A 19960-nucleotide genomic window follows, 5' to 3' on the forward strand; every position below is an offset into this window, starting at 1 on the left:
CGTCAGTGACTCGGGGCCCCCATGTGTTCACTCAGCACGTTGTCCCAGGCACTAGCTACACCGCAGTAAAGGGGGGCAGAAAGGGCCTTCCCTGAGGGAGCCCGTGAGGTCCAAGAATACCAACCTCAGCAGAAAAGGGATTTAGCGGCTTCATAAAAGCAAGTGAAGGGCCCAGCTTCAGATACGGCTCCATCCAGGTGCTCATGTGTCTTTGGGTTCTGTCTGACCTGCTTCCCGGTACATGCGGTTTTATTCTCAGGATCTGGATGCTACTGGCAGGCTCCCCCAGTCTGTGTCTCCACCTGGTGTACACCACTGTGGTTGAGAGGTCTCAGCAGGTTAGGTTTTTGATTATGAGCCATTTCTGGACAGGCAGCCAATTTCAAGCCACATGAAACAAGAGTGGGTATCTCCCATGTGGAAGGCACACAATTGGCATCCCCCACCCCAAGGACCACTGAAATGACACTGTATTACAGTCAGGAACTGAGACCCAGCCAGTCAGGAAATCGGAACGAGATACTGCTAAACTGGAGATGGGGGGCGGGCAGAGTTTGGGGGTTAGGGTGGGAGGCCCAAGAGAGCAGGGACCTGGAGGCCTGGCTCCTAGACTGGACCTCAGCAGGCACTTCTGCCTCCTCCCCACTGGTAGCTGGGCATGAAACTGGGGGAGAGTGGGTGGGACTGCCTTCTGCTGCAGGTCCAACAGGCGGGGTGCCCTCCTCCGTGGAGGACAGGCATGTGAATGGATCCAGAGGCCGTCCTTTCATGGGGCCTGTGGGGAAACTGGGCGTGGATGCTGGGTGCACAGGGGTGGGCTGGCCAGCCTGGAGGGATCAGGAGACTGACAAACCAAGGGGTGATGCAGCCTTCTGTCACTCTCCACTTCCCGTTTTCCTCCCAGTGCAGTGGGAGCCAGGAGCAATCTCGAAGACTTTTCCTTCCAAGCTGCAGAAAACAGCCAGCCCAGGGCCACACCCTGCTTGATTGTTGAGAGCATGAGACATCCTCTAAGTCACGAGGCCCCTGTGACAGGGCCAGATAGCATTTTAGGAAGTTCGTCTGACCTTCCTAAAGGTTTCTTCCCTTCAGGGGGACGTGCAGCTAGTCAGAAGACCAGTGTGGGGCTGTGGAGAGACAGTGTACATGGACATGTGGGATCTTGGTATCTGGGGGGCCCTCCGGCGGCCCAGGGCTCACGGGGGCGCGTCTGTGCCAGCCCCACCGCGCCCTCCTCTCACCGGCAGCGCCTGCCGCTCCTGTCTGCCCTTGATCCATGCCAGCCCTGCTCCAGGCTCGTCCTCTACCTTCCAGCCAGACCGGCCAGGGCGACCCTGTAAACACAGCACAGTGAGAAAAAAAAAGTGCGGATCCTGTCGGAGGACAGAATCCCCACTCGCGTCTGGAATTCTGGGGGAAAGAGGGCGACGGGAGAAGGCGGGGAGGGGCTCCCTTAGTTGACAGACCTCTTGGCCCCCTTGGAGGAGGGAGGATCCGGCGCCCGCTCCACCCCGCCCGGCCGGGGCCGCCGGTCGCCATGGGAACGCGGCCCGCCCCACGCGGCCTCGGCGCAGACAAAGGCCGCCCCTCCCTGCGGCGCGCGGCCGTTCCCACGGCCCGCCGCTCCCCTTCCTCCCGGCTTTAGCTGAAGCTCCATTAACTCCGCACAAAACCTCAGTCACTTCGCCTAGCCGGGAAAGGTGTCCCCATCGCGGGGCCCAGAGTAAGCGGGGGTAGGGCCGGGGGCTGGGGGAGGGGACACCGCATCCCGCACTCCGGCGCCCAGAGCGAACTGAGGCCCGCGCGCTGGGAGTGGGACCCGGCACCCCGTCTGACTTTTGGGCTCCCTGCAGGACCCGGATTCGCCAGGCACGACTGTTCGTTTGCCTGGGACTGCGTTGACATGTTTTAATTTGGTTATCCATATTTGAATATCAGGAGGTTTCACACAAAAACTCAGATTTTTGTTTGTTTCAAAAAAGGGAAAGGTTGGGCACTCAGCCTGAGGTCGCACTCTCGGGAGGGGCAGCCGAGCGCCGGCCCCCCACTTCCCCAGGGTGCGAGTCAGGGGGCTGACTCCCCAGAGATGTTCTATCCGAACCCTGGTCACGTCAAACAGAAGCAGCCGCTCCCGCCCAGAGCTCCAGACAGAGGCTGAAACAGGCCCAGCCCCTTCAGTGACAGCAGCCGGTGCAAACTGCACCTTCCAAGGGCAGAGAGGAAACGCCCCGTGCGGGGTGGAGGTCGCAGTTCCAGACCCCGCAGTACCTGGGAAAGTCAGAGTGGGCTTCCTGGAAGAGGTCACAGCTGCGGGGGCTACTTCATAAGGAGGACGGGTACCAGGCCCCAAAGAGGGCCCCGGTGGGGAGAGTTTCCTAAGAGCCCAGCCCTCCAATCCCCCTGGTGCCGCCGCTGTCCCTGGTCCTGAGGGCGGGTCTCCGGGCCCGGCCCGGCAGTTGCGCTTCCCCAAGAGTGCGGCCGACCCGGCCGTGGAGCCGCCGCTGCAGGAGGCCTCACCAGGCCGGGGAAGCTTTACCAGGAAGGGAACCACACGGCCAAGGTCGGATGGCCAAACGGGAAGGGAAGTGAGGCCGACCCAGGGTCCAAGGCGCCGCCATCGGCCCACGACGGAGGGGACCTTACCCGACCAAATGCCTAGCTTTTCTCAGGGGCTATTTTCTATTCTGATACGTATATAAATGTAAATACACGTATCTCCCATGATTCGCCCTGGCTTCTCTGATTTAGAGGATTCTGCCTTCATTCCAGGGGGAGCTCGCTGGGAGAGGGGAGGGGATGAGGAGCCGGGAGAGGAGGGGTGTCCGCCCCCGAGCAGGTTGGAGCAGGGAGACCAGGACGCAGAGCAGGCGGGTGGCGGAGTGCGGGCGAAGGCAGATGGGCAGGGGTGGCGCCCTGGGTGCGGGCACGGGAGGGTGCGAGGACCCGAGCCCAGGAGGTGGAGGCGGCGCGGCCCGGCCCGGCCCGTGCGGTGCCGCGCCAAGGATAGACGCGGCGCGTTTGGGGGAGGCGCGCGGTCCCTGGAAGGAGGCCGCGGGAGGAGCCAGGAGCCGTTTCACGGCTCCCACCCCGCCTCCCCCGGGAAGGCCGCTTTCCGCCGGGCCGCCGCCCGGGGCCGGCAGGAAGCCGCGCGCTAGTCTGCGGGAACCCCCTCCCCGGCCCCGCCCCGCCCCGCCTCCCGCCGCTGGCTGGGGCTCCGCGGGGCGCGGGGCGCGGGGCGGGGCGCGCGCAGAGCTGCGGCCGCTCCGGACATGTCGGGCCCGCGCGCCGGCTTCTACCGGCAGGAGCTGAACAAGACACTGTGGGAGGTGCCGCAGCGGCTGCAGGGGCTGCGCCCGGTGGGCTCGGGCGCCTACGGCTCAGTCTGGTAGGGGCGGGCTGGGGCGGGCGGCGGGGTCTCCGCGCGCGCCCCTCCCCCCCGAGCGGGGTTCCCACGCGGGGAGGGGCTCACCCTGCCTCCGCCCCCGGGCCTTACGCGGATCCAAGGAATGAATAGGGGGTGGGGGCGCGAGGGAAACTCCTGCCGGAGCCTCTCCCTGTCCGGGGAAGGGTGGTCCTGCCCCTCCAGCCCAGGGCGTCCTCCTCCGGGTCTGAATCTGCGGAGTCACAGCTGGCGAAAGGGCCGGTCTCCGTGGCCCTGGATGTCTGACCACGCATCTGGGGTTCCCCGGTCAAGGGTCAGGCAGCCCTGGGCTCCGGTAGATACCCCCGCTGCAGGGTGGGTAGTTTTGCTTGAAAAAGAAGAGCCCTGCTTGGGGGTGGGGCGCCAAGACCCCTGCCTAAGAATGACCTCAAGCTCTTCCGTGGGCCTGGTCCCCTCCCCTGTTTTCTAAGGGGTCTCAGACTCCGAATGGGGCTCAGGCCTGATCAGAGAAGCCTACCATCCCCCACAGTCTTTAGAGGGTCTACACCCCTCCCCATTTTTGCCCCAACCAAGAGAGCGCACACTGCACGGAGACCCTGGGACCCAGACAGGAGGGTGGGGCCTGGGGAGGCCCTGGACCTGGTGGGGCTGGCTGGGCCTTGCAGACAGTCCTTGGGGTTTCAGTGTTGACAGTTAGGCCAGCTGTGGGTGTGGATGTCAAGGGGTGCCCTCCCAATCCAGAACCGCTGAGGTGCCAGCTGTCTGTGGGGCAGGGGTGTGGGCAGGCAGGCCCCCGGGAGAGTTGTTGCTCTAGGATGTGGCAGAAGGTTCCAAGTGGGACTCCTCAGATCCCTCCCAGGGCCCAGTGCTGGAGCCTGGAGCAGGGGTTTGGGGTCCCCTGGGCCTCGGGCCTCACGCTGTCACTGGCCGGCCTTCGGGAACCCCAGGCCACTCCAGCCGCCCCAGCCACTGGGCCCTGGCTTCCCCTCTAACACCTCAGGGGCAGGAGAGGGTGTGAGCCAACGTGCGCCTGGCTCCTGGGGGAGCTGACAGAGCCCTGGCTGGAAGCGGGCCCCCAGACAGGTGTCACTCCTGGGCTCCCTCCCTCCTCGGGTGAAGTTGATGGCCTGCTGCCATTCCCCACAGTCCTCTGCTGACCCTGCAGACAGAAAAGTGTCTGCTCCCCTCCCCTGTGAGGGACATTCCCCCCGACTCCCACCCCAGACCGGCTTTCCTCCACCATCACGCATGAGCATCCCACGTGCTGCAGGAGGCTCCCTGTGTGGGCGTCGAGGGCTGGGGTGGCCGCACATGACAGCTTGCTGGAGCTGGATCCTAGAGACCGCAGTGGGGCGGGAGCCGGGAGGGCTTGGCTCGCCGAGCAGCTGGGCATGGAGGCTGCGGGTCTGCACCTCCATGGGGAGGGGGGAGTGGGGCTGCAGGAGGGGAATTCTCTGGGGGTCCAGACACCACCCTCTGCTGGACATTTCCTACTGTCTAGTTTCTCACTGTCAAAGATAGGGATGCGGGGTGGGGAAAAAAAAAAAAAAAAAGATAGGGATGCAACACACACCTTTGGTCAGGTTCTCCTCCACGTGTTGAATATTCCAGGGCTTTGGAGTTGGCTTTGAGACCCCTCAGGGGGCTCCCAATCCCCTGGCCCACGGGGAGCTGAAGGACCGTCTACTCTGAGAACACACTTCTGGCTGTTTCCCTTTCCACCCTGAGAGAGGGGCAGGAGTCAGGAGAAATTCAGGTGGGCTAGGGAGGCCGGATGTCAGGGGGTCAGTGGAAGGGGACCTGCCTCTGGAGGAAGGAGCAAGACCCCAGGAGGGGGACTCCCCTGGTGGTCCGGTGGCTAAGATGCTATCCTCCCAACTCTGGCGGGGAGGCCAGAGTTCAATCCCTGCTCAGGGGACTAGATCCCACATGCCTCCACTAGGACCTAGCACAGCCAAACAAATAATATTAAAAAAAAATAAAATAAAAGAAGACCCCAGGAGGGAGGGGAGAGCCTGGGAGCGAGTGTGGTCCGATGCTGGTGCCAGTGGCCTTCTGGCCAGTGGGGAGGGCGGGACCGAGGCTGGACCTCACGCGCGGCCTTGCAGCTCGGCCTATGACACGCGGCTGCGCCAGAGGGTGGCGGTGAAGAAGCTGTCGCGGCCCTTCCAGTCTCTGATCCACGCGCGGAGGACCTACCGCGAGCTGCGGCTGCTCAAACACCTGAAGCACGAGAACGTGAGCGGGGTGGGACGCGAGGGCGGGGGCGGGGCGCGAGGGCGGCGGCGGGGCCGGGCTCTGACTCCTGGTGCCCCCAGGTCATCGGGCTACTGGACGTGTTCACGCCAGCCACCTCCCTCGAGGACTTCAGCGAAGTGTGAGCAGCGGAGGCGGCGCGGCTGCGGTGCAGGGGCGGCGCGGCGCGGCGGGGGCGCGGGGGCGCGGGGGCGCGGGGCTCATTCCCTGCCGCACCCAGGTACCTGGTGACCACGCTGATGGGCGCCGACCTGAACAACATCGTCAAGTGCCAGGCGCTGAGCGACGAGCACGTCCAGTTCCTGGTGTACCAGCTGCTGCGCGGGCTAAAGGTGGGCGCGGAGCGGGCGCGGGTGGGGGCGCAGGGGCCAGCGCCTGACGCCCCGCCGTCTCCTCCTCGCAGTACATCCACTCGGCCGGGATCATCCACCGGGTAGGTGCGGTGCGCGGCGGCGGCGGCGGCGGCGGGGTTCCTGCGCCTGGGACTCTGCCGGCCTCTCACAGCGCCCGTCCGCCCCGCAGGACCTGAAGCCCAGCAACGTGGCTGTGAACGAGGACTGCGAGCTGAGGGTGAGCAACCAGGGCAGGGGCTAGGGAGGCGGCTGCAGGGAGGTGGAGACCCGCGGGGCTGAAGCCGGGCGTCGCCCTAGATCCTTGACTTCGGGCTGGCGCGCCAGGCAGACGAGGAGATGACTGGCTACGTGGCCACGCGCTGGTACAGGGCCCCCGAGATCATGCTGAACTGGATGCACTACAACCAGACAGGTGGTGGCAGCCCCACCCGCGCGGCCTGCGGGGGCGGGCGGGCGGGCCCAGAGGCCAGGACCTCTGGGACAGGCCAGGCGCTCAAGACCAGACCTTCAGAAAGGCAGGGCACCACAGGTCCTGGGCTGACCCTTGCCCTGCCCAGGGTGCTGTCAGGAAGGGGCCTGGATGTGACCGTGGGGCCGGTGGGTCCAGCCCCCGGCTCTCTGGGGCGGGACTTGGGGTGGGCAGACTGATGGTGCGCCTCCCCCTTCAGTGGACATCTGGTCCGTGGGCTGCATCATGGCTGAGCTGCTCCAGGGAAAGGCTCTCTTCCCTGGAAATGACTGTATCCTTGGTTCAGGTTGGGGAGGAGGGTTGGGCCTCCTATTGCAGGGTGGGGGTCAAGGGAGGTGGGCTCTGGCCCTTTCTGGACAGTCTTGCCTCCTCTGCCCCACACCATGCCACCTTGGGATCACTGTCCCCAGTGGCAGGACAGCAGGGTCTGGGCAGTGACCCAAGGTCTGGGGTCTGGGATCCCAGGAGAGTCCATGCCTGGCCGTTGGACCTTTCCTGAGCCAGGCAGACATCGACCAGCTGAAGCGTATCATGGAGGTGGTGGGCACACCCAGCCCTGAAGTTCTAGCAAAGATATCCTCGGAACATGTGAGTCGTTGGTCACCAGCCCCTCTGCTGACCTGGTGGGAGGGGGGCTGTGGGACTAGATGGGGCCCCATGGGGGGAGCATGGGCCACAGTGGAACAGACCCCAAGGCGGGCACGGCCCCCTTCAGGGAGAAACGGGTGTCCTGGGGAGACAATCCTGGCCTGAGGGACAGGGCGGGTGAAGCCTGGCACCTGCAGCGTCCTGGCCACGGACCGTGGAGTGGCACCACACCTGGGCCTGCAGGCCTGTGGGGCCAGGCAAGGTGCTGGAGCCCCCAGATCCGAGGGGGGATGTCTTTGTTCCACGCATGCCCTTGGCCAGGCTTGTTGGAGAGAAAGGCCAGGGGCCTCTCCCATCAAGCCCCTGCCTGGCTTAGGGCCGGGGGCGGGGAGGCCCTGAACAGCCCCTCAGACCCTTCTGTGGGCACCTAGGCCCGGACCTACATCCAGTCCCTGCCCCCCATGCCCCAGAAGGACCTCAGGAGCATCTTCCGCGGAGCCAACCCCCTGGGTGAGGACGGGCCCGGGGCCTGGGTGGGGCTCCACGCTCGGCCCTGGGGGTGGAGCTGACCTGGCACCCCTGCCCCCGCAGCTGTGGATCTCCTGGGCAGGATGCTGGTGCTGGACAGTGACCAGAGGGTCAGCGCAGCCGAGGCCCTGGCCCACGCCTACTTCAGCCAGTACCATGACCCGGAGGACGAGCCCGAGGCGGAGCCCTACGACGAGAGCGTGGAGGCCAAGGAGCGCACGGTGGAGGAGTGGAAGGGTGAGGCCATGTCCCTGAGGCTGGCCCTGGCCGTTCTCAGCGGGGGACTCCCGCTCCTCCGAGAGGGTCTGGGTGGGGGGACATCTACTCCCAACACAGGGGCGGGAGGGGGCAGCTAGAGCTGGGCCTGGGTGAGTCCACCAGAAACCTGGGGGCCGCACAAGGCGGGTCCAGGAAGGGGCCCGTGAGCAGAGGCTGCTCCCAGAGGGTGGGGGGCCTGGGCTGCTGGGGGCCTGAGTGCATGCTTCCCCCTCCCCGCACAGAGCTCACCTACCAGGAAGTCCTCAGCTTCAAGCCCCCAGAGCCCCCACAGCCACTGGGCAGCCTGGACGTTGTGCAGTGATGAAATGCCACCTGCCAGCCGCCCTCTGGGACCCAAGCAGGGGCCTGAGCCCACCTGCCGCCAGCCCTGGCCTGCCAGACCCCCATGGGGGGCGCCTGCCTTGAGGCCACCACAGCCAGTGGCACCCAGCCCTGGCCTGGGACCCCCGTCCTCACGCTGCGCCTTCTGGGGAACCTGCACGTGTGTGGATGCCTGCACGGGCGTGAGCCGCGGGCGTGGGAGTCTGGGCACAGCGTCCTGCACGTCCTTGTTCTCCTGCCCCCTCCCGAAGTCCCCTTTAGGGCCTCCTTGGGAGGACCTGGGTGCCAAAAGACCTCTCCCTGGGCAGTGTGTGTGTTTCCAGACCTGGATCCCAGAGGGCTGGCTCTGGGCGGGGGGTAAGTACACTGGGGCGGGAGCCTCCCTGCACAAAGGAAGAGTCTTGATGGTCAGAGCTGCTCGGTCTGCAAGTGAGGGGTTCCCTTCAAAAGTGCTGAGGCTCAAAGGGTCTTCCGTGGGGGTGGCGGAGTGGGGCGGCTGCCTGGAGCCACATGTCCACCCGTGCTGTACGCACCGCATGTGTCCTGGAATCCACACATCCCAGCAGACGCAGGCGTGTGTGAGTCTGAGGGCCCCTGGGAGCCTGCGGTGTGACCAGCCGCAGGCCCAAGTGCTGGTGACTGTACTGTTGCCTCCCCTGCCTTCAGTCCTCGATGTGGGTGGGGCGCGAGGCTTTGCTAAGAGCCTGCTGGGCGGCGTGCAAGGGGCTCAGGTGGCCACGGGCATCCCTGTGGGCAAACACCCTCTCCCCATGGACATGGGGGCTGCAGCAGGTTCCTGAGGCACGGGGCCCCGGGCCCGCTGGGGGCCTGGCAGGCTTGGGGGGCTCCGGCCTCGAGGAGGCACCCACCAGTGTGGAGGTGGATCCTGGCCCCAGGCGGACGGAGAGACCTGTGCCAGCCCCACCTCTGCCGCCCTTGGTCCTGCTGCAGGGACCTGGGGTGCTCTAATCTGTGGGTCCGCCCTTGTCCTCCGTCCTTCCAGAGCGGAGGGGACCCAGCGACCTCTGGGACAGGAACCCTCCAGATGTGTTGGGGGTGTGGGCCCGCCATCAAGGGGCTTCTCTGTCAGGTGGTGACCTCTCACCCTCCAGGACCAGGGAGGTCTGAGTGTCAAGTGCCTGCACAGGGGTTTTGCAATAAAGGGGGTCCTGTCCCCCACTTGGCTCGTGTCTCAGGCTCCAGTTCCTGCTGCCCCTACTGCCTGTAGAGCAGGGCCGCATCCCGCCAGCCCCTGAGGGCCAGCGGGATCTGAGGTGGACAGAGCAGGCTGTCCGCCCAGAATCAACCCGCTCCCTCAGAGGTTCACTGGGCAGCGTCTGGTCCAGATCCAGACCTGCCCCTCACTCTGGTCAGGGAGGAGGCAGGGTGGGGGGACAAAGGCCTGCCTTCCCCAGGGCCAGGGAGAAGCTTTCCTTTCTTTCCAGTCAAGCCCCTGCTGCTCCCTGCAGCTCAGGCTGGGAAGGCCCAGGCCCCACTGGGGACCAGGCAAGGTGTCCTTATTATGGGGACATTCTGTGCCTTTGCCCCAGGCCTTGGGAGGGTTGTGGGGATCATCTGGGAGCTGCATCTGTAGAGAGGCCTGGTCAGCGTGGCTGCTTGGCCTCAGGTCCCGGAGGACCCCTGGCGACCGGGCGGGGCGGGGCGGGGTGGGAGCAGCAGAACCCTTCTGGAGCCCTGCACCTCAATGCAGAGAGTAAGGGGGCCAGCTGGGGGCTTCCTGGAGGAGGCAGGTGGGGTGCCACAGGGGATGAGGGGCACGGGCAAACGTGCCTGTGGCTCCAGGGACCCCAGGCTGCAGCTCCTGAGCGCCGGCTCGCTGCGGTGGAGCAGGTGTAAAGCTGCCCTGGCCGGCAAGCTGCGGGCTGCTGATCCACGGAGCAGGGCACGGAAGGTGGCCGGGCCCTCGGGGATCTTGTTACCCCACTGTGTCTCAGGCCTGGGTCACTGGGCTGGGGGAGGGCATGGAGGGGGCTCTGACGCATGAAATGATAATGCCCCCATCTCAAGGTAAGTGGGCGCCCCTCCACTTTGGGGGTCGGACATACCTTCATGGGGAGAGTGAGCCGCTCTGGCTGTGTTTTGAAGCGTAAACCTGAGGGCCTGGGCTGGACAGGGGTGGGACCTGCAGGACTGCGTGCACATCTCTGGGTAGTGTCCCCACCCAGGTGGGGGGCCTGCAGGACCACCCTCTCTGCTCCAGCGTGGTAGGCACTCTGAGTTCGGGAGAGGGAATGCGCTTCTTCACAGGGAAAGGGGGATAAAGGCAAGACGGGTGGAACGGAGCCAGGGGTGGGAGGGTCAGCGCAGGGTGAAGGGGCATGCGGGGTGGGTAGTTGGCCTACAGTGCTCAGGTCAGGTGCCTCAGGGTGGGAGTTCTCTGGTCGGGGGAGGAAGTTGGCGGGACTGCTGAACGGTGATTTGGGGCTGGGGGTAGAAGCTGACAAGCTCAGACGGCCAGGATGGGCCAGCGCCGCTGGGCGCGGCGGGAAGGAGGAGACTGGAACCCCTCGGGCCTCCAGCGGAGACACTGTGCGCTAGGTCCGGGGAGTCCAGCCCGAGGGCGGAGCGCAGAGGCAGGCTAGTCCGGGTGGGGGCTGCCCTGCGCCGCGGCGCTCCCTTCCCCCGCCTCCGGCCTCCCCACTTCGCTCGCCTCCGCCTGCAGGGCGGCGCCGCCTCAGGTTTCCGGAGGGGCCGCGGCGGGGGGGGGGGGGGGGGGGGCGGGGGCGTCACGTGCGCCCGGGCCCCGGGGCCGGTTGGTCCTCCCGCAAGGGAGGGGCCGCGGGCGGGCCAGGCGGGGGCCGGGGTCGGAGCTCCGGACCTGGACAGCCGGCAGCCGGCTTCCCCGGCGGCGGCGGCGGCGGTGGCGGCGGTGGCCCAGGTGCGCGCCGGGACCCCAGCCCTCGAGGCACGGTGTCCGCGGCGGGGGCGGTGCCCGGCCAGCCATGAGCTCTCCGTCGCCCGCCCGCAAGGGCTTTTATCGCCAGGAGGTGACCAAGACGGCCTGGGAGGTGCGCGTCGTGTACCAGGATCTGCAACCCGTGGGCTCGGGCGCCTACGGCGCCGTGTGGTGAGCGCAGGCCGGGCTGGGTGGCCGCGGGTGGGGTGTCTCGGCCCCTTGCTGAGCTGTGCGCCCCGCAGCTCGGCGGTGGACAGCCGCACGGGCGCCAAGGTTGCCATCAAGAAGCTGTACCGGCCCTTTCAGTCCGAGCTGTTCGCCAAGCGCGCCTACCGCGAGCTTCGTCTGCTGAAGCACATGCGCCACGAGAACGTGAGTCGCGCCGCCCCACCCGCGGCCACCGCGCTCCGCTCATCCCCCGCCGGCCCCAGATCCTGCCCCGGAGACCCCTGGGCTGCTCCTTGGGGTGGCGGGGCGGAGGCCGTGGGTCCGACCGTGTCCCGGAGCGTGCGGGTCGAGAGGGCGGCTTCCCCGGGTCTCGTCCGCTCCGCCTGGGCCAGTCCCGCAGCCGCCTCTGGCTCTTTCGCCCGGGGCCTGCTCGCGGATGGCCCAGGCCGCCGGGCTCCTGCCCTACTCGCTCCAAACTTTGACTTGAGCCCTGGGGAACTTGGCAGGAGGAGGGGTTTTCCTGGAAGGGGACCCCCCCCAGCCCCCCGCCAGCCGGCTGCCCCCTGCCCGCTCCTCTAGCCCCTTTCCTGACCCCAGTCTGCCTCCTGAGCCCCAGCCCTGGGACTGGGATGGCTGGGAACGCGGAGGAACCCGAGTTGTCAGCTTCCTCAGAGCCCCCCGGTCTCTGATGGAGAAGGGGTCCAGTGAGCCCAGCCGTGTGTGGAGGATGTTGGGCACCAGCTGCACGCAGACCCTTCCTGTGACGCCCACCCGCACAATGTGAGGAAGGGCCGGCCCCCACCAGGGAGGGGTCTCCTCTGCCTCCAGACCTGCCCGCAGGAGACGGCCGTGGTGCCCCAAGCCTCTCCCTGCACAGTGCGGGCTGCAAAGGGCCCTTCCCTTCTTCCTCCATGCAGTTCCTCCTGTGACCCTGAAAGCTGCCTGCTTCCCCTCCCACAAGCCACTCCTGCCCAGTCTGAGGGTGATCTGGGTGCCCAGACCCTGGCCAATCATGGCGGGCCGGCACCTCCTGGTCCCCGTGTCCACCGGGAAACTGCCCTCAGCTCCAGGGCCCACCCGCTCAGTGCCTCGGGGGGTTCTCCACTCCCATCCCCGGGTGGAGCCCCTTGTGGTGGACACCCACCCCGCCCCGGCTTTGCTACCTGCAGGCACACCTGCTCACACGCGGGACTCATCCCCATGAGGACTGACCCCTCTGCCAGAGCCTTCCTGCGGTCCCCTCCCTCCCAGTTCATGCTAACCCCTTGCCCTGGCCTGTCCGCACTCTCCCTGGGCTTCTGCTCCGTGGCCTCCCGGTCCTGTCCTTCCTTGCTCGGGCCTCCCCGCTGCCGCCGGTTCCTGCCTTCCTGCAGGCCCCCTGACCCACAGCAGCTGCCCCCCTGAGCTGGGAGGCTCCGCCTTTCATGATCCTGGGTTCCTGGGAAGAAACGGTCTCCGAGAGGCTGAGGCGTGACCCAGTCCTGCCAGTTCTGTGCCCACCTCTGCCCCTGCACCCCAGCCCCCCACCCCCAGCACTGGCCTCTTTGTGCAAGGCAGAGGCCTGGAAGTTTCCATCAACCTGACACGCCTCCCCTGAACCTCCGGGATCCTTGCTGAAACCGCCTCCTGAGGCTTCTGCTGCCTCTGGCCCCTCTCTGGTGTCCCTGCCTCCCTCACCCGTGTCTGGCCCTGGAGGCTGCGGTGGTCACCAAGCCGTCCCTCTGCCTCGTGCCCACTTTGTCCCTGCACCACAGCTGGGGCCGCACCCAGCAGCATGCCCGCCCAACCCCCCGTGGCGGCTCCTGGGATCAGGGCAGCCTTCACCTGGTGTCGCGGGCCCGCTCGCTCTCCTCGGCTTCTCCTTGGCGGCTCCCTGGCCTGGTTCTTGGCCACCTGGCCTCTCTCCCATGTTCCTCAAGTGCTCCGAGCTCTCTGTCTCCTGCCTCGGCCACCATTTGTGTGGCCTCTGCCAGGCCTGCCCCCTGCCAGCACGCCCACCTGTCCCTCCAGCCGCTTGGATGTGCAGGCTTCACGGGTCCCTGGAGGCCCAGGAGCCAGCTGTCACACTGCCCGTGTGCTGTCTCCCCCCAAGCACAGGCCTGCGGGCTGTGGGTTTGGTCCTAGTCCATCTGCCTGGACCTCTTTGGCAGAGGCGTGGTCCCTCCTAGGGGCTGGCTGCCCCCACCCTGGTCCTGGGTCTTCAGCAGGGACAGGAAGTGGGGTGATGTCGGGCCAAGGGCTGAGCTCCTTGGGTGGCTGGGAGCTGCCCCGGACTTGAGGCTGCCCCTCCCCCAGAGGATGCCCGCAGTCTCCATCCAGAAATAGCCTTTGTCTGTGGGCACGTGTGCCAGGGCAAGGTAGAGCTGCCAGTGGGCAGAGCTGGGCCCGTGGGCAGTTGCAGGGGGCTCTCCTGCCGAGAACAGTGGGTGCCCGAGCCCCCGCCCACCCGGTGCTTGGCCTCCTCCCCAGGTGATTGGGCTGCTGGACGTGTTCACGCCCGACGAGACGCTGGATGACTTCACGGACTTGTGAGTGCCTGCCTGGGGCTGGCCGGGTAGGGAGTTGGTGTTGGGTGGCTCCTGGGTGTCAACTTCAGCTTTGGGGTTGGCGGGGAGCCCCTTGAGGCGGGTCTCACCTCGCAGCCTGGCCAGGGGTCGGGGTGCACCTGGCCCCCCACTGCCCGCTGCCACATGCTCTTGGTGCCATGGGGTGGACCTGGGCCCTCTCCTGCAGTGCCAGAGTTGTGAGTCTTGGCCCTGAGGGTTGTCAGCGGTCCCGTGCTCCGTGCTGGCCCTGAGGCTGTGCCTGTAACTGGAGCTGCTGACCTTTGCCGGCAGGAGGGGAGGGGCGCAGGGGGCCCAGTGCTGACTGTTCTGTGACACCTGCCCCGTGACTGCCGGGGTGGCTACCCCTGGACTCACGCTCCCCTCGGCTAGGAGCCTGGGCCCGGCCTGGCCAGGGCGGGGGAGACGGGCTCCTCGCCGCCCAGCTTCGCGGAGGTCAAGGACGCACACACAGTGGCCCGGCGTCCTGGTGGGGTGCTCAGGGTGTCTCCCCGTCTCCCCACCCCATCCAGCTTGCCCCCCCCCCGATGTGGATGCCCTGTGTTCACCCCTGTCCAGAACCACCTCTCTCCTTTCTTTCGCCCCCTCCCCTGCCTTGAACCTCGGTCTCCCTGGTCACCCTTCGGAAACCCAAAGCACAGTTCTCAGCTCCCTGGCCTCGTGGGGCCTGCAGGGTGGGGCCCGGGGGTAGCGCCGTGGGAGGCGGTGACCACGTGCCACAGTGTGACGGGGTCCCATGCGACCCTGACTGTCTGTACCTTGTCACACCCTGCAGTTACCTGGTGATGCCGTTCATGGGCACCGACCTGGGAAAGCTCATGAAGCATGAGAAGCTGAGTGAGGACCGAGTGCAGTTCCTTGTCTACCAGATGCTCAAGGGGCTGAAGGTGGGGACACGGGATGGCGGGGGGGCGCCTGCGGGGCTGGGAGGGGCCCCGGGCATGGCCGGGACTCGGGTTCCTGTGAGCTGACGGCCGCTGACTGCCCTCTGTCCCCACAGTACATCCACGCTGCTGGCGTCATCCATAGGGTGAGTCCTGGCCCGGGGGGGTGCCTCTCCTGGCTGTGGGTGTAAGGGGCTCCGTCCCAGAGCCGCCCACCCCTGAGGGGGCACCCCCTCTGCACACCGCCCGGGGCAGGTACCCCACCCTTCCTGGAAGGGCTGCGGGGAGGCCGGCCGTGCCCCCACGTTCAGGTGCTGCTCGGGCCCTGGCCTTGGCCCTGCACCAACACCATGCCTCTGTCCCCAGGACCTGAAGCCCGGCAACCTGGCGGTGAACGAGGACTGTGAGCTGAAGGTGTGTGTGGGGCTGGGCACTTGGGCCCTCCCCCACACCCGCCTGTCTGCCCGCTGGGCCCCTGCTCTCAGGCCCGGAGGTGGGCTGGCCCAGGCCCACGCGGACGGACCAGACCCCAGCCATCCGGGCCGTGGCCGGGGTCCTAGGGCGGCACTTGGCGGGTGGCCTGTGGCACATGTCCATACCTGCTTGAGGAGAAGTGGGGCGGAAGGGGACTGCACAGAGGCACTGGCCGGGCCTGGGCGTCCGCAGGGGCGGGGCGCGGGGAGGAGACCCCCGGGGGCCTGTTTCTGAGGGTTGGGGGCAGGCGTGGCCTGTTGGGCCGGGGGCCCTGTCTGTCAGGGGGCCCTGGAGGCAGGGTTAGGGACACGTGGTCGAGACCTCATCCCCAGGGGCTTGGCCTGAGGCCCCTGTGTGCCCGGGCCCCTTGGGGTCTTCTGGACCACAGTCGGCCCGCCCACTCCCCAGGGACCACTTTGCCCCCCACTCCCTCTGACTCTGGCTATAGATCCTGGACTTCGGCCTGGCCCGGCAGGCAGACAGCGAGATGACCGGGTACGTGGTGACCAGGTGGTACCGGGCGCCCGAGGTCATCTTGAACTGGATGCACTACACGCAGACGGGTGAGGAGCTGCCCGCCCGCGCCCTGCTCCACGGGGGTCTGTGGCGGCTGCTCCGTGGGGAGGCTCCAAGCTGGGTGGGGGGCTGGGTGGGGGGTGGCGGGCCAGATGGCTCCGGCGCCCATGACCCCTCCACCGCCCCCACCCCCATCTGTGTCTCCCCCTCCCCAGTCTGTGTGTGCCCCCCTCCCCAGCCTGCGGAGCCCTGACGCAGGGGCTTCTGTCTCAGTGGACATCTGGTCCGTGGGCTGCATCATGGCCGAGATGATCACGGGGAAGACGCTCTTCAAAGGCAACGACCGTATCCTATACCGAGGGCCAGGCTGGGGCTTACCCTGCACCTGGGGCTGGGTTTGGGGGGGCTTACCCTGCACCTGAGGGGACACCTGCCGGGAGCAGGTGGGTGGGCGAGCCCTGTCTCTGGCCCGCTCTGTGTTCCTGACCTTGGCCAAGACCTGGACCAGCTGAAGGAGATCATGAAGGTGACGGGGACGCCTCCAGCGGAGTTTGTGCAGAGGCTGCAAAGTGACGAGGTCAGCCGGGAGCTGGGCGGGGGCTGGGGACAGGCCCGGGACTGGCTTCTCACGGCCTGCTCCTGCGCAGGCCAAGAACTACATGAAGGGCCTCCCTGAGCTGGAGAAGAAGGATTTTGCCTCCATCCTGACCAACGCGAGCCCCCTGGGTAGGTGGCACTGGGGTGGGTGTGGGGCCGGGCCCTAGGACGCTGCCCTCGGCCGGCCTGACCTGCCCTTCCTGCAGCCGTGAGCCTCCTGGAGAAGATGCTGGTGCTGGATGCGGAGCGGCGGGTGACGGCGGCCGAGGCGCTGGCCCACCCCTACTTCGAGTCGCTGCAGGACACGGAGGACGAGCCCCAGGCCCAGAAGTACGACGAGTCCTTCGATGACGTGGACCGCACGCTGGACGAGTGGAAGCGTGAGTGGGGGCCCCGGCCGGCCCTGTGCGGGTGGCGGGGCTCAGGGCCCCGGGCCCCCCTCCCCGGGATGCAGGTTCAGCGAGGAATGCAGCAGGAGGTCAGAGGGCACATTCAGGCACTGGGCCTCTCCTGGCGCCCGGAGCAGCTAGCGTGCCCGTGCACGTCTAGGCCAGGGCCCAGGCTGCCCCGGAGCCCCTCAGAACCCCTCCCCAGGCCTCTGCTCATACTTCTTGGATCTCCTGCCCCTTCAAGACCGTTCCTACCACACAGTCACACAGCACCCTTGTCCTGCCGGGAGGGCCAGGTCCACGCCAGGCAGCCCGTCTGCCCTCCACCTTCCTCAGCACCCATTGCCCGTCCCCTCCAGCCCACTGAGCACCCCCATCCATGCTCTGCGCCGGCAGGCTTTGCTTTGGCTGTCCCTAGACCGAGGGCCCTGCTGGTCTCTGAGGGCTGCTCAGCCTGAGGCTGGGCTCAGGGTCACCTGCGTGGTCCCCGGCCCGCCCCCCCACCGCCAGGTCCCTGACGCCCCACGCTGGATCGGGCTTCGTCCAGCACGTGGTCTCTCTGTGGCTTCAGGCCCCTGGAGGGAGTGGGGACCCAGCTGAGGGCAGCATAGGGCCGATGGAGCTGCGGGCCTGGTGGCTGCTGTCCAAGGCCCCATCCTGGCCGAGCCTCAGGCCAGCGCTGTGGTCCTAGACGCGGAGGGTGGGGCGGGGCCGGACGGCTGTGCCGCTCACACGAAGCTCTTTCGGGTCCCTGGGTTCTCGGTGCTGCCAGCGGGGGCTGCACCTTTCTCTGTGCTGGGTTTTGTGCTTGTAAGTTTTCTGTTGCTAAAAAAAGACCAGAAAACCCAAAACCGCAGGCCATAGGATCCTGTCTGTGGTTCCCGCCCCAAACTGTAGTAAGAACTTTTGCTTTTACTACAGACCATGTTTGCGGTTAAACCCCCGGTCAGATATTTAAGCTCATTACTTCCTGTCTCCCTGGGAAAGGCCAGCCTTCCAGCAAGGGCTTCTCCACACGGACCTTCCCCGTGTGGCCTGGCCCCACCCTGCGTGAGGGTCAGACAGATGGCCTGGGAGCCACCTCACGGGTGGGAACACAACCATGCCGCTCACTGGGCAAACCACACAGACCACATGCCGTTGAAGCATGGTCCTCTGAGTGGGGCTCCGGGAGCCCCAGTGGTCCCCCAGACGGGCGCTCTGCCGACCTGGTGACTGTGGGCACGCTGGGAGAGGTGGAGCAGCGCCCCCTCCCTAGGGACCGCCCGCTCTGGGCGTGGTGCAGGGAACATGGGGACCGGTGAGGAAGCCCGAGATGCAGGTGGTCAGTGGGAATTTCACTCTTGTTTGAGGCTTCGTGGATGTTCTGCATTCTGAAGCTGGAACGCCCTGGTGGGACCCTGAGTAGCTCCACTTGAGTGAACACATTGGTTTATGTGCGTGCAACATCCTCTGTTCACCGAGGCAGGCTGTGGGGCCAGAGCCACTCTGGGGGCCGCGTGTGTGGGCTACAGGAGTCCCGTCAAGGGTGGACAGTCCCTGGGGATGGATACGGGTGGATTCGCACATGTGCGACAAAGGAGCTCCCTTGGTGCCTAAGCCCTGGCAGTGATCTCTGACTGTAATTTAGGGGGCAGTGAGCCCCGAGGTCAGTGACCTGTGCTCTGGGCCCGGGCGTTTTCCCCATGCCCACCCCGAGTGGAATCTCAGGAGCTGTCACTGGCCCGGGCGAGCACTTGGTCTGGGTCACTGGCGTCGATGCTTGGTATGCACCGTGGAGCTGTCTGATGGGTGGTGGGCTCCTTCTGTGACTCTGTCCTTCTGGCCCCAGGTGTCACATATAAAGAGGTGCTCAGCTTCAAGCCTCCCCGGCAGCTGGGGGCCAAGGTCTCCAAGGAGACAGCCTTGTGAAGACGCCTGGGCCCTGGCTGGGGCTCCACCTGGACGGGAGACCCCGTCTGCCACTGTGACCTTGGCTGAGGCTGGAGTCTCGGGAGCCCCTGTGCTCCACGGAACCTCTCTTGGAAGCCTGTTCCTCTGCTCTCAGACCCCATCTCAGCCTAACCTTGGAGGAGCATCTGGACTTTCTGGACAGGATGCCCACCTGACCTGGGGCTGGGCTCTGAGCCTTCCAGCAGCGGTCCCTGCCCCCAGGACGCACCAGAAGCTTCAGAGCCGGTGGGGTGGGACAGGACTTGGGGTCAAGTCCTGGCCTCTGACCCTGCCTTCTCTGAACTGTGCTGAGAAGGAAGGACAGGATGCCGACTCAGGGATGCGTCTCCTGAGGGTGTTCGTGTGGACGCTTCTTCACCCCCAGCCTGGAATGTACATTGGTCACATGGTGTGGCCCCTCGGCTGGAGGAAATAAACCCTTTTGTAGGTCCCACTCTGCTTCACTTTCTCATTCCTGGGCTGGAGCTCCACCTTTAGGTTTGTGTTTGGAGTAAGGAGGCTGGTCTGGGAGTTTCTCCCCACCCTGAGCCACTGGGCCTGGGCAACCCTTCCCTCCCCGGCCACAAAGCTGACCCCCCAACCTGTGTCAGGGAGCCTCAGGCCTGGAGCCCCCAAGATAGGGTTTGGCCCCGCCCTTCTTGCGTGGTGGTGGTTGTGTAGTCAGTTGCTCAGTCCTGTCTGACTGCTTGCAACCCCGTGGACTGTAGCCCGCCAGGCTCCTCTGTCCATGGGATTCTCCAGGCAAGAATCCTGGAGTGGGTTGCCGTTTCCTTCCTCTAAGCTTAGACCCTGGAGCCAGATGCAGGGCAGGGCCTGACAGGGGTGAGGGGGTCAAGGTCCAACTCGGGTGTCAGTCCCCGGTATCTGGGGTTCCCGCACTCTCCAAGGCCAGATTCATGGGCGGGAGGGTCATGCAAGACACTTGCGGCTTCTCAGGGGGCCTCTGAGACGCCTGAGCTTTAGCAGAAGGTGGTTTCTGTGCTCCTCTTCCTGTCGCAGGCCCGGCCATACCCTGCTGCCGCGGGTGAGCCCGCGGAGCCCTCTGCTGGCCGTTGCAGAGGACTCGCTGACGGGTCAGGGGCCACCCTGGGGCTCCTCCCGACTGTTTCCCTCGGGAGGTGCGCGCAAGGCGGTATCCGCCCGTCTTCCTTCTCCCGGCCTTGCGCACAGCTGGTTCAGCCGAATATACGGTCAAGACAAGTGACCACAGTGGATACCGCCGTCCGCCCAGGCCGCCCGCGCCTGTGACGCAAGCGTTCAGCCATCTCTGCGGGGCGGGCGGCCGCGGGCCACGCCTCGGCGACCACGTGCGCGGGACGGCC

The 19960-nt window shown here is 66.5% G+C and overlaps 2 protein-coding genes across 2 annotated transcripts; both read left to right on the top strand.

Moving 5' to 3' along the window:
• The first annotated feature begins 2899 nt into the window (after nucleotides 1–2899).
• MAPK11 (mitogen-activated protein kinase 11) lies at nucleotides 2900–9366 on the top strand. Its single transcript, XM_043882464.1, has 12 exons — nucleotides 2900–3385; nucleotides 5491–5620; nucleotides 5701–5759; nucleotides 5859–5970; nucleotides 6042–6071; nucleotides 6161–6208; nucleotides 6289–6403; nucleotides 6660–6731; nucleotides 6969–7048; nucleotides 7480–7558; nucleotides 7640–7813; nucleotides 8077–9366. The coding sequence occupies exons 1-12, from the start codon at nucleotides 3270–3272 to the stop codon at nucleotides 8154–8156; spliced, it is 1095 nt and encodes a 364-aa protein (XP_043738399.1). The 5' UTR covers nucleotides 2900–3269; the 3' UTR covers nucleotides 8157–9366.
• Nucleotides 9367–10916: 1550 nt separating this feature from the next.
• On the top strand, nucleotides 10917–19071 carry MAPK12 (mitogen-activated protein kinase 12). Its single transcript, XM_043882463.1, has 12 exons — nucleotides 10917–11264; nucleotides 11336–11465; nucleotides 13731–13789; nucleotides 14601–14712; nucleotides 14826–14855; nucleotides 15076–15123; nucleotides 15632–15746; nucleotides 15973–16044; nucleotides 16197–16276; nucleotides 16347–16425; nucleotides 16503–16676; nucleotides 18517–19071. The coding sequence occupies exons 1-12, from the start codon at nucleotides 11140–11142 to the stop codon at nucleotides 18594–18596; spliced, it is 1104 nt and encodes a 367-aa protein (XP_043738398.1). The 5' UTR covers nucleotides 10917–11139; the 3' UTR covers nucleotides 18597–19071.
• The last annotated feature ends 889 nt before the right edge of the window (nucleotides 19072–19960 follow it).

This window comes from Cervus elaphus, chromosome 22 (assembly GCF_910594005.1).
Source record: "Cervus elaphus chromosome 22, mCerEla1.1, whole genome shotgun sequence".
NCBI classification, from domain to species: Eukaryota; Metazoa; Chordata; class Mammalia; order Artiodactyla; family Cervidae; genus Cervus; species Cervus elaphus.